Source organism: Phalacrocorax carbo, chromosome 10 (genome assembly GCF_963921805.1).
Source record: "Phalacrocorax carbo chromosome 10, bPhaCar2.1, whole genome shotgun sequence".
Taxonomy (NCBI): domain Eukaryota; kingdom Metazoa; phylum Chordata; class Aves; order Suliformes; family Phalacrocoracidae; genus Phalacrocorax; species Phalacrocorax carbo.
Window position 1 is genome coordinate 16,867,808 of NC_087522.1, and position 13,304 is coordinate 16,881,111.

General features: G+C 45.0%; 1 protein-coding gene across 2 annotated transcripts in view; it reads left to right on the forward strand.

Moving 5' to 3' along the window:
- The window catches only part of AXIN1 (axin 1), a 74,618-nt gene that overhangs the window by 40,422 nt on the left and 20,892 nt on the right, over window positions 1–13,304 (forward strand). For both annotated transcript variants that reach the window (XM_064462030.1, XM_064462029.1), the window contains exons 3-4: window positions 1,372–1,512; window positions 8,419–8,515. In XM_064462030.1, coding sequence (XP_064318100.1) covers window positions 1,372–1,512; window positions 8,419–8,515 — 238 coding nt within the window. The remainder of the gene's footprint in view (window positions 1–1,371; window positions 1,513–8,418; window positions 8,516–13,304) is intronic.

Here is a 13,304-nt window from a genome sequence, read left to right on the forward strand (position 1 = left end):
TCTGTGTATTTCTCATGGGTTTCCTTGTCTTATCTAAACGTAAACTCATCAGGGCAGGGACTGTTTTCTCTTGTCTGTAGGACTTTGACCACTGCAGTACAGTCAGAAAAGCTTTTTGCAGCAGAACAGGGAAGCACAAATTGCGTGTTGTGTCCTCGTTAGAGGTTTTGCTGAAGGTCTGTATAAAAACGGCATCAACTAGGTTCCGGTTACTGAGTTACTAAATAAAAGATCATGCTGATGAGCTTCATGATCTGAATTAAAACAGGACTCTGGTTTTCAGAGCTGGTAACAGAGCTTGGAAAACCTAGGATTTTATCAACTTCAAGATATCTTACAAATGCTGCTTTTCTTGCAGAGGGGTAGGCAGAGAGAGTGGGGGATTAAATGATGCTGCGTTGGTGTGAACATTTCAGCTTGTTCCTCCTGGCAAATTGCAAAATGACTCGCAGTGATGATGAGATGCCTGCATGACCTCACTGTCCTGCAGTACAGCAGAGCTGGAGGCACGTCGGCAGCAGTAGCTTTTCTATGCCAGTGGCAGAGTCAGTGTGAAAGAGCTGCTTGCGTGCTTGTTTCATGGCTGCTTCACCGTTAATGCAGGTCTCCTCCTAAGCAAGGAACTTGCTTCACAAGTTAGCTCACACAGGCAATCTCTCTTCCACCATTTTGTTTAAGAGAAGGAGGTTGGCCTGCTCGTACGCCTGTCTCCAGGACAAGGCATGTAGTTGAGTACAAACCATAGATCCACGGCTAGATTGTCCATTGGAAAAGCTGGTGCAATTAGATGGTCCTTCCTGGTGGAATTTGCAAGTGTTTGATGTACCCAAGTGTGACATTCGAGGTCGGCTTTAGGTACTGCATTGTAAGCAACAGCCATTTCTTGCTTTACCTCCCTGCCTTGGCAAACATGTTGGAGTAAAGAGGGGTGTAAAAGCAAGCATAGAATGGGTGGGCCATGCTACACATGCCTCGCAGCTGGAAGGGTAGAAAGAAGCCTGATTTGTCTAAGAAAACATGCTGTCTCATTATCCATTATCTAGGTATTGCTTTTAGATGCCCTGCCTTGCTCATAGAAAGACAAGGCTAAGCAGTTAGCCAACAGACACAGTAAATCCTCGTGGGAACTGGACTTCTTCCATATAGTGTTGTTCCCTCTCCAACTCTAATAGTATCACCTTCATTACTACACGTATTCCCTTTTGATTCCAGTTATGAGTTAAATTGTTCACAGTTCTGTCAGTGCAACTTAACACAGCTTAATGTGTAGCCTGTCACTGATGCTGGGGCTCCAGGCAGAGTCCTTCTGCCCAGTGATGCAGAGTATGGTCAAGGTTGTGTCCTTCTAATTTGACTCTCTCTTTCTTGCAGGCATGGGTCGTGGAGGGAGCCTGTTAACCCTTACTATGTCAACACAGGCTACGCTTTGGCACCAGCAACCAGTGCCAACGATAGCGAGCAGCAGAGCATGTCCAGTGATGCCGATACAATGTCGCTGACGGACAGCAGCGTGTAAGTAACTCCAATCTGGTGGGACAGTAAGTGGGACAGCAGGATGTTCGTTTCTTTCATGGTGGTGCTGCTGTTGCGTTGGTCTGGGGGAGGCTTTGCCACACCTGATGCCGGGGGAATATCTGACTAGACCCAAGGTCATGATCATTCTCACTTCCTTTCCAAGTGTGATTGTTTTGTCACTGTGCAGGCTGCTCAGCCTTGCCAGTCTTGAGAATGTTTGCAGCATCAAATGGTTTGAGTAAACTAAAATAAACAATGTTCAGTCGGAGTTCCTGCAGTGTTTCTTGCCAGGTGCAAAAAATACTGAAAATGTTGGATGGCTTTGTAGTAAGTGATTTGAGATGTGGTATCTTCTGAATGTCAGACAGAACTTTCTACTTACCTGGGTATTTCTCCTCTTGAGTTTTTTTGCTGCCAAACTGTGCTCAGTCTGCAATTGCTCAGTAGGATTGGTGACTGACCAGCTCTAGTTTGTGTCTGGTGACCACTGCACTTCAGCACAACTTGTACAAATAAAACCCCGCCAAATCTTTTTTGCTTTTTTCTAGTTACTACCTTCCTGACAGCACCCTGTATCTCACCCATGAGATACCTTCCTTGAAGATGGTCTGCAAAGGTAGAAAAAAGTGCTTATGAGATTTTGTTCTGACTGCATCTCTGTGATGGAAAAAAAGGATTGAGGGGGAAATATTCAATGTTTGGTCTGTTTTTTAGTAGTGCAAATGCAAAATGTCTTTCTGTAGAGTAGAAACTCTTTGATTCTTCAAGCAAAAGATGACAGGTTTACAGAATTAGGAGACGTTTTTATTAACAGAGGTGCTGTAAACACGAAGCCCTCCAAGAGGCTCATTTAGTGTCACTGTGAATATCAGGAGCTGTCAGATGTTGTTGGAGAAACTTTCCAGCCTGTGTCATGGATGTTGTTAATGGGTGCTGCAACAGTTCCCTACCTGCCCTCAGTTAACACAGCGAGCTGGTGAATGTGCGACATAGTAAGAGCGCTTCTGTGTCTGCTGTGTGGCTCTGTGTGAACTGGTAGCTTGCTTGTCTCTGGCTCTGTGGAGGCTTGGAGCCATTTAGGAACAGCTATTGAGTTCACTCTACTCACTGCCACCAGCTCCTCACACCTTATCCATATCATGTTGCAAAATGGAGGAGGCAGACCTTGGCCGAAGAAAGGGGTGTTGGGAGGCAGAGGATGCCCCTGGGACAGAAAGTTGTAAAGGACCACTAAATAAAGGCTCAGTTTGATAGAAATCCAGCTGCTTTGCCACATCCTTCTGTCATTCTTCATATTCATCAATTCAAGTCATGTAACTTCTTGTTATCAGGAGAGACAGGTGTAAGAACTCTTCAGAATCAATCAGCTTTTAGCACTTCCTTTTCCACTGGTCCAGCAGGCTCATGAGGTTGCACTGATGGTTATAACTGTGATGAATTGTGATCATTTATGCCAGAGTTCTTCACCCTCCTAATTTTTATTTGAGTAGCCATAATTTATTTCTTTCACAGGCAGAATAATTTCTGTTTGACCATCCTATGCATTCTTTATTCTTTGCTCCTTTTTCCTTGAAGTATTTTATCCCTTCTATGCCTACCATAGGCTGCTTTTAGGACTTTAATTACCACCGATACGTGCACTGCCTTCGGCTAATAACTAGCCCAATCTCAGTGGTTCATTTTAAGTAAGTCTGAAAAATCATAAGGGTAAACTTGTGATCTTTCTTTCTGTGCATCTCAAACTGGATGCATGCAGATTGATCCCCAAATTGGGATTCTGGACATACAGCCTTGACCTTTGGCTTACAAAGAATCTTGTCTGCTTTCAACACTTGCTCTTCATTATGCCCTTTAAAACTCCAGTACCAGGTTTTGTTCCATTTTCACATGGCACTGCTGAACCTATCTGCCTCCCGAGTTTCAAAGGAATTTTTGCAGAGTTGCTCAAGGCAGCAAAAATTAAGAACAACCAGACGCAAGTTAAAGAAGGGACTCCTGCTGCTTGACAAGACTTGCATGTCTAGGTGCTTTGAATTTAGGCCTCCTGTAAGGAAAACGGCAAAAAAAGCCTCGTTTGCTGATGAGCAAGGTTCTTCCCTATGTCTGCTGTTTACATACAGCAGTCAAGCTCAATAGTGAAGAAATGTGGCTTCTGCTCCAAGGCAGGGTGCGAACAGGGTGTGACCGCAAGGTGGAAACCTCCCTGACCCTCCATCAGAGGAGAACGTGTCCAGACTGTCAGGATGCAAATATCAGCTAATGGAGGAGTGCTAATAAGCCAAGAAAGCAGGCAGGTGCACAGAGAGCACAGCTTGATGTAAGGTGTGCTCTTCCAGTGTCGGCCAACTCAAGTTGGTGGAGGAGGAAGACACACTGAGCAGTTGCTTGTACTCTGATGTATTGCAGTTGTTACAGGAGTCTAAGCTTTGATGTTGTATTGATCATGACAAAGCAGGGTTTGGATGTGGCTGCATGCACAGCTCAGCTGTGCAAAGTTGCTAGCAAAGACCTGGGTGATGCTCTGGCCATCTGACCTCCTAAGCTGGGGTGAAAGGAGGCAGGCACAGGTTTTTTGGGAGTGTCCAGCTCACCTAAGTTTTTCTAAAAGCCATTTCTGTGGTACCAGCTACAAGCATGCATGCCTAAAAGACAAAACTTTCAGCAGGATGTCTTTCCAAGCACTAGTAAATATTGTTGTAATGGATTGAATTTATATAACAAGTATGTTATCTGTCCCTGTTATTGGAGGCGTTTGCTTTTTGAGTGCTTAAAAAACATTGCTCTTAAATGCCTGTGCTCCACTGATTATTTTTCAGTCTTCCTGTGTCATACAAATTCCTCTGCCCTTGTAGGCAAAACAGCTCCGGTCCTCTTTGCTGAAACCTGTTTTTATAATCGGCATGGCAGCTGTGTTGTTTTAGCTGGTTTATGCCGGGGCAAGGTCTGGAGAGGACGTGGTGAAAGGCTCTGGCGAGTGCTGGCCTGACAAACATGCTATGGCTGCAGGTGGGGTTGAGTCGCTTGCTGCTGGTGTTTGGTGGTAGGTCAGGGCTTTGGGGTTCTGCCTCTTCCCGAGATGCTCAGAAGCTGCCCCTGGCTTGCAGCGGCATTTACACTGCAGTCCTGAACTGCTCTTGCTGTCTCAGATAACCCCCATTGTCCTCAGATAATGGATAACATCTTTCCAAAGCAGAGGAGATGGCCTCTGGGTGGGAAGGGCTGTCACAACCGAGACACTCAAGGGAAATTAAGCCAAATCTAGGTAGGAGGGCAACAGGCAGAAGCTGAACCGCATTAAATCATGTCATATTCCAATTCAGACACAGAAATGCTTTAGGTCCATATCCTTCTTCTCTTTATTTCTCCAAGAGCTTAGAGGTAATGTCTCCTCTTTAGCCCAGTGTTGTGGTCCAACTGAATGACAATACTCCTTCCTCTGAGTCTTATCATGTGTTCTGGTTTATCTTTGTTGGGAAACAGCTTTACCTTCCCCTGGGTGTGTGGGAAGCCGGTGGGCTTGGGTGGGGCATGGCTCTGAGCTTGCCGAAGGGACGCCTGCTCTTCCCCTGTTCCAGTCAAACCTGCTCCAGGGTAAGGACGACCATTCCCTGGAGCGAAAGAGGTTTAGGACAGTGGTTACTCCTTCAAAAAACCTTGCAGATTAAATATTATTTCTCGGATGACTGGCCTTTGGCCAAAATGCCTGGTGATTTTCCCATTGCGCTTCTTTATGTGAGAAAGGTCTCTTGGTGACAGTGGTGCTTTGATAAGAGTAATTGGTAGAAAATATCAGCTTTGCTGTGGATTTGTTTCCTGTCCTTCCTATGGCCAGTCATCCAGAATGACCTTGAGTTCTGCTATATTTAAACAAGTTTAACAGCTTTTTAATTTAAAAGATCCTCAATGATGATTTCCAACTTGTTAGGCTTAATGGTTGGGTTTGGAAGCTGTCTACAGAGGAGCAAAGACAGGCCTTGTTAGAAGAGAGTCCCACTGCAGAGCCACAGCAAAACCTCCCAGCTCACCAGAGGCTCTTGCAGGTCAGTCTGGAGAGGCAAGGAAGCCCCCCACATTTCCCCAGTAGCAAACCAATCACATTATCATTAAATAAATTATAGAAGTACTCTTGCGCCCCCCATTGCGTTTCAGTACAGAACTTTCAGATGCTAGAGAAAATCACATGACGAAACAAGGAAAAACAGTTTGAGAAAGTTTTTTATTTTAAAAGTAGGTATGCTTTAAAAAAGAGTTTTTATTTTTTTATATATATATTATTTCTCTATCTATTGAAAATATCTCAAAGCAAGCTACCTGACAAAGGGAAAACAAAAGTACGGTATTGGTTTTCCTTGCTTTCCCCCCATCTATTGAATAAGGTTTTGTTGGGATAAAATTAAAGTGCTTATCTTTGAATTTGCTTCCTCTGGTTGAGTTGGCACAGTACATTGAACGAAGGAATGTTCCAAGTTCAGAGGTGGCATTGGGGAATCTAGTTAAAATGACATCAAAGGCAGCACAGCGGGGCTGAACATGTGTTTGAAGCCGGATAGATTAGAGGCCATTATCAGCCTTTCGCTACTGTGCTGGGAACAAAAGTCGCTCTTTCCGCTGGGACTGCTGCTGGGGAGAATTAAAAAAAAAAGAGAGAGAAAGAAAGAAAAATTGCACCTTCTAATATAATGCTGCTTTTCCCGCGAATAGCCGGGTGGCTTTAGCGTGTAAGTTGTGTTCTGGCGCCCGGGTTTTGTGCGGCAGTTAAGCTGAAATGTTGTCTATTGATGTCAACCAGCAGCGGCTAAAATAATCCCCCAGATTTCCCCCCTGCCCCTGTAAAAATTGCCAGTTGTTTTGTTGCCATCCAGCCTGGAAAAAGCCGTGTCATGATGCGATGAAACTCTTTAACCATTGTGACTCTTAAGCTATTTTCCAAATTGAGGTTCTTCATTAAAGAAAATGAAGCCACCTAATGAAAGCTATCGTAATCGCCTGTCAGTATAGCAACACTTGGGGAAATTTCTCTGCTCCCCTAATGTGTCACTGCCAGGCACAGCAGAGGTGATGCTCCCAGACATGCTCTTCCTCCTCCCGCATTACCTGCAGCCACTAGCCAGAGCTGTAATTAGCCTGGCTAATTTTGTGTTCTCTCATTTGTCTTCCTACTAAAAAGCACTTGTCATTAATCACAGGTTTTATTTTATTTTAATGGTGTTTAGTTTTGAATGCCTGAGTTACTGCATGAAATTGCATTCTTCTGATGTAATTTGGTGGTGATTCTGCCTGCACCCACATTTCCAGAGAGCCAGCAGGGCAGCAGGCATGATGGAAACGGGAGAGTTGATGGTGACCATCCTTGCACAGGCTGGTACTTGTAACTCGGGAGGTTTGCAAGCAAAACACCACAGTAAATGGCGTTTCCCTTGCCAAATGGCACCTCGACTTTAAAAATCTGCTGGTTCAACTGTATGGTTTATGTTCTTGAGAAGCAGCTGTGCTTGGCAATTGGGGAGAGGGGTAGGTGCTAAGTACATTTGGCTTGTGCAAACATCTTCTTGTGAGTTGTGAGATGCATTGGGACTTGCTTGTTTGCACTGCTTGAAGTGGTGGGGGTTGGAAGGAGACAGCACGTGTGCTTGGAAGTTATTTGGTACTTCAGATAAACCAAATCCCTCCACATTAATTTCCATCTATTTCTGTGGCATTGCACAGCCTTCCCAAGCAGTTACTTTTGCTGAATCAGAGAAATGTGTAAAATAAAAAAGGAAGGCTCCAAATTGCTAAGCTCCAGGCTGGCATTTGTTTTTGCACTTGTTGATTTTTCTAAAAAATAACCCGGTGTCACCAGGAGATAGGCCTGTGTCCTTATTCATAACTGGGCTCCATTTCACTCACATTCTCCTCATGCCAGGTGTAAGCAGGGTGATCGCAATGGTGAGAACAAAACTGGGTTTGCTGTCTTCCTCTGAAGTCCTGCTCAGGGAGTGATGCTATGCCATTAGGGATGCTTAGCAAATCCTGGTGGCTCTGATCTCCCTGAGCATCCGTCACGGGGACCCACATGCACCCAGGCCCTGTCTTTGCAGAAGGGCTGCATGTGGCTCAGCAGTGCTGGTCCACACCGTCTCACAACTCACAGCAGAGCCACGGACCCAGCTCCCAGTCTGTCAGGACCAAGGTTTGTTGCCACTGCTGTCATCTTCCTCTGCAGAGACCTCCATCACCAGCATTTTCAGCAAGCTGGTTCAGTTGGGTGTTGCTGCCCATGGCATCCCTTCCTAACCTTGCCCAGCCTCCTTTGGAGTGGGGGCTAGGTTGTTCCATACAGTAACTCCAGTATCAAGCCCATATTTTCAGATTGAGCTAGACGTCTCCTTAAGAGCAGTGGAGCCTACCCCTTTGCTTTGATAAGACATTTGAGAAGCTGTCACACTCTCTTAAAAATATATACCTTCTTCCTTGACCAAGTTCCCCTTGGTGTAGATGCTCACTGAGCTGCCACTCCTCCTCCTCCCCCTCCTAGCCTGCCCTGTGGTTTACAGTGTACATTACAGGCTCTCCTATAGAAAGCAACCAACTATAAAAGGTACCAGGATGCAGTCCAAGTTCTTCTCCCTGCCCTCTGCCTAGGGCAGCGGTTGCAGGAGCCCTGCCTCGCTCTGCTCCTGGTGGATGCTGTGTAAGTCCTCTCGGCACCCAGTGCCAGAGCGTTGCTGGTGCGGGGACCTGGGCGAGCATCATTCCCTGCACGATTCCTCTTGCTCTGCTGCGCTCGCCCTGGGCATTCAAAGCCTTTCTCAAACGGGAAGGGGTTTCCTACCTGCCACTCTGCGGCGGTGAGGCTTAAATGAACATAATGTATCAGAGAAAGGCACTAAAGCAGGGCATGTCCTTGTTTTATTCTGGCAGAGATGGGATCCCACCGTACAGACTCCGAAAGCAGCATCGCAGAGAGATGCAAGAAAGTGCCAAAGCAAATGGACGTGTGCCACTACCTCACATTCCTGTAAGTAGCACTGTGTCCTTCCCCAGAGGTAAATATGCAAGATATGTGAGATCTCTAGCATACAGTTGCTCTGCTCGCTCGAGTTTAACCCCCACTCAGTGCTTTATTCATTTGAGGATGTTTTAAGACGGAAATACACCATGCTAAGAAAGGGATTGGTAGCCTTCTGCCAAACTCAACATCTAGGGCTGCCCAAAACGCATAATTTTTCTTAACCATTCAGTCAGTAGCCAGTTGCTTCTCCTGGACGAGAATGGAAGCACCGGCTGGCATCTACCTGCAAGCAGGTTGCATGCCCTCAGGTGAGCTTGAAGAAGGTGTTTGTGGAAAGTGTAGGAGGCCATTGGACATGGAGGCTGATGTACAAGGTCAGCTGGGGAGAAACGCAGCTGTTCCAAGCAGTATTTCTGCACTGGGCAGCCGAAGGGAGCAGTAACCTGTTCTCAAGCACTCGGCAAAGCCCGCCTGGGGGTACGAGGCAGCAGAGCAAAGAAGGTGCAGGCGTATTTCATTTGTCTGATACTGTCTTCCCAGTTGCTCCAGGTAAGCAAACAGCTTTGGAAGATAAACATACCTGCCAGGGCTCTGCAGCACCATCTGCAGCTCTGCTTATTATTGTTTTCTTTCTGTGAGAAGTTACAGGTGACATTTAATATCTAGCAGGGAATAAAGGTGCTTCTTTTCCCCTTTGGACAGCTGGACTCCAGAGCAAATCAAATAAGGAGGAAAAAAGCTTCCATCTGCCTTTTCCAGAAGTGCCCTCAAACTTGACACAGCTGTTCTCATCCTGCCAGCAGAAATACACCCTTGTTTTAATCTGATTTAAAAAAGGAAAAAAATAAAACCACCACTCTTTGTTTTGCCTTTTAAATTAGATTATTTTCCTTAGATTTAAGAGGGTCTCCTGTGCTTTGATCACTGGGTTGACAATGAAAGCCCTGGCTGTGGACGCTCACTAGCCATCCTTGCTCAGTCACCTCTCTTTTCACACAGTTGCTTTCACAGTGTGGTCGCTGTTGAAAAGGCTGGCTGGGTGCCTTTTTATTTCACTTGATGCTGTTTTTACTGTAAGCATGGCTTTGTTAGAGTTGAAGTTTGAAAGCTTGGCCTTTATTTTTTGTTGTTGTTGTTGCTGTTCCCCAACAGTGGGAACTACCGAGTGAATATTCTCTGACTTCAAAGCTTGTCAGTGGCTTTGCCTTTTGGATAAAAATAATAGTGGCTTTCTGTCGATTATGTGCACTGGCAATGCCTCGATGAACTGCAGGTTATAAACTTAGAGTATGGAGCATTAAATATGTATAGTAAGCTCTGCTTTAACGAACTTCCATCTGCCAAACATTTCTTTTGTTGAACTGAATAAGTGTCATTCCAGCAGCAGTTCCTTGCAGGCTAATTAGTTTTACTTAGCATTAAATTTTATCGACCTTTTTAGAAACCAGTTTTAAAAGGGGGGGAAAAAAACAAGATTTAAATTGGCCACCTGCTGCTTATAAATTTTTATATTCTCCTACTTATCTACACAGTCTTTTAGAATTACATATTCCTCCTAAACTACACACAGACTCTTCACAAGGATTTTTCTGTGAAACATCCACGGTTCCCATTAGATTCTGCACTGTAATTTTAAGTCCCAGGGAAAAAGGCATCTTGACGCATATTTATATGGGAACGGAGGACTGAGAAGTCGAGTTAGTTCTAGACTTTCTCCAGGGAATAAAAGTTTAGTTCAGACACTCTGGCACCTCCTGCCAGCCAATTACTGACACAGAATTGGCATTGACTTCAGAGAAGCACTGCTCTGCCCTCAGTTATCAATCAGCCAAGAAAGGAGAAGGTAATTAGACAATATGTTTTGACAACACCCGTGTGAAATGTTATAAAGTTAGTCTTTTAAAATCACCTCTAACTGCACACTTATTGAATTAAACTTCCCCAATTAGCGAGAAGTCATGCAAATGTTTCTTCAAGTGTTGCTTTCCAAAACGGGTGGTTAGGATATCTCGCAGCCCGTAGCTAAAGCAGTCTCCATCAGCTGCCTGGACCTGGTGGTTAGCATGCTTTTAAATGTGTAGCAATGACTAAATTGCAACATTTGAGTGAAGGTCTTTATGGACCCATATCTAACCAGTGTAGCCAGAGTCCATACTGATAGCACTTCCAGAATGCATGGCATGTTTTCCTAGTGATAGTAGAGGACCTCCTACTTCCAAAAAGTCATTTCAGAAGTCCTTTAGAGACCTTACTGTTCCCCTACAAATGAGTTATGGGGCTACTGTGCAAAATTCTGAAAGAACTTCTATTGCTTTTAATAGCAGCACTTTTAGTTAGGTCCAGAAGCTATAAACAGTAGTGATTATATGTATTATATTATAGTTCATAGGAGACTGCCCACTAGCTTCAACAGCTGTGCTGCCTCCAAATAACAAAGGCATCTGCTGGTTATGTAGGTTGCCCTGCTGTGCAGCAGGAGATCTTGGTGCATGCACAGCTGTGTTCTGCATATTCCACCAATGCTCTAAGTTGGGAAAAGTTGTGTTTTGTGAAGTGACACTCTGCCCAGGAATGCAGTGGGTGAAGGTCTTTAGCAAACAACAAGACCTTTGTTTTGAGCCTTTCACAGGAACCCATTCCATGGCAGGTAAGTGTTGCTTTTCATGTGGTTGTCCATCTCTCTCCTGGATTTGAGCAGAGCCTTGGAGCACCAGGGAAGGAAAGAGCAAGCAAGTTCCCAAAGGAAGGGTGAAAGCCCAGAGAATGCAGGACTGTACCTGTGCTATTGCACTGTACATACCCTGGCTCTGGCATTCATCCATTCCGAGGAGAGGACAGGAGATGCTTCTTTTTCCCAGCAAATTCAGAAAAATCTAACCTCAATCATTAAGACTTGGAATTCCTTTTTTTTTGTTTGTTTGTTCAACTGCATAAAGAAGCCATTTTGTGATGTTCTTGCTGTAGCTTGATCACCAGGTGGGAGTTCTCCTGTCCTGCCCCACAGTAAAGGAAGCTGCAGCTCTTTACGCTATTCCACATGAGAAGAAAAAAAGTAGAAGCAGGAGCAGAAGGGTCAGGCTGATTGCTGAGCTTCCCCAGAAGAATGTCCTCTGTGCAGAGGTGGCTTCCACAGCATTCTTGTGTGCAACAGAAGATTTTTACAGCTGCTATGCTGTAAATGTGAGGAGCATACAGGAGAAGCACTGGTCTCATGCTGTGTAACTACAGCTATATGAGCTTTCTGCTCCTGCGAGTTGGGAACCTGCTCAGAATTTCCATCAGCCATTTTATGCCTTTTTCCTCAAATGCCTTGCAGCAGTGGGACTCCTTGCTAATCCCTGAATGCTGCTAAAGTGGATGCTGAAATTTAGCTATCCATAAGCTGTGCCACAACTGTTTCTGAAATGGAAACATCATTTATCCTTTAAAAACATATGTCACAGTAGAATGCATTATTAATCTGGGAAATGTGGAGGTTCAGAAGTTCTTTTCTCTTAGGTTCTCTAGCCTGCCATCTTTATTTCATCTCCAAGACTGTCTTGTGATCTAACATCGGCCACTCAAGCATCATGAAGGCATCAAACCTCCGGTAGAAGAGGGAGATTTACCAACAGAGAATTCTTTGGCCCAGTCGGATGTGTCAGGAGTGGCTCAGCCCAACCCTTGCATCCCTGGGGCTGACTGGAGACATCTACCCAAGGACAACATTGGAAAACTTACTATTTAATCTCTGAGCAACTGAGGTTTATTCTTCCCAAGGGTAACCCGCAAGCCCCAGTGAGATTCTTCCCTTTCTGCCTTTTCACATATAGTAAAACTTCACGTTTAGGATGCCAGTGTGTTCTGACGTGCCACTTGGTCCTTAAACTTCAGTTTCTCAGGGAAGGTGAAATCCATCAAAAGCAAAGGCCGGCATCTGCCTCATGGAGCAAGATCCATACAACTCCCACTCCACTGACTCCAAGAAAAGAAGGAGAAAATGTCATCACAGCTGCTAAATGGAACTACTGGAGAGCTTGTGTGTCTCATATGTTCTTAGCAGGCTGCTTCTTCCCAAAGGTTCCTGAGCTTCCAACACTTTGCATGTCAAGGACAGAGGACAGTGTTCTGGTGATAGGTACCCCAAAAAATCATTCCTCACAGCTATCAGAAAGAAAGATTGCTCCATCCAGACCAGTTCAAGCAACCAACCCATCTGGTGTTCAGCCTTCCATCTGTTGTTCTCTGCAACCTCCCCATCTCAGCATGATTTGGTTCTGGACAGACCTGTCTGAACTAGTGGCATTAAATAAAAATAGATAATAAAACATCAGATGAAACAGCTGTAGGTAAAACAGTTCTTTAAAATGAAGCACATTCTTTCTGAATTGTTGACCCAGAATGGCCAGAGGTTTCATTCTGGTCCAGACTGGAGGGCTGGATCCTGCAAAACCAGCCAGCTCTCAAAGTGTGCTGCACCCTTTACTTGGAACAAAAGCATTCAGAGCTGTTCTGATTTCAGAACAATAGACAGCTTATTTACCACTCCCTTGGCAGGGCTTTGTATGCCCACAGGAAGCCAGGGGCAGGTTCAAAATCCTGAAGCCCTGAGGATCCTCCTCTGGGCACAGGCTCAGCCTGGCTGGTTTTTGATGGAGCATGTCTCCCTTCCGAAGTCAGGTCCATCATTTGGTAAAAGTTTCAAACACTTTGTTGTCTTAAGCCATTTGAACCAGGTCAACGCAGTCCATTATTAGTTTTGGGAAGATCTGTGTAGCTCATCCATTGAGCTAGGAATGAAGTCAGGCCCATGGCA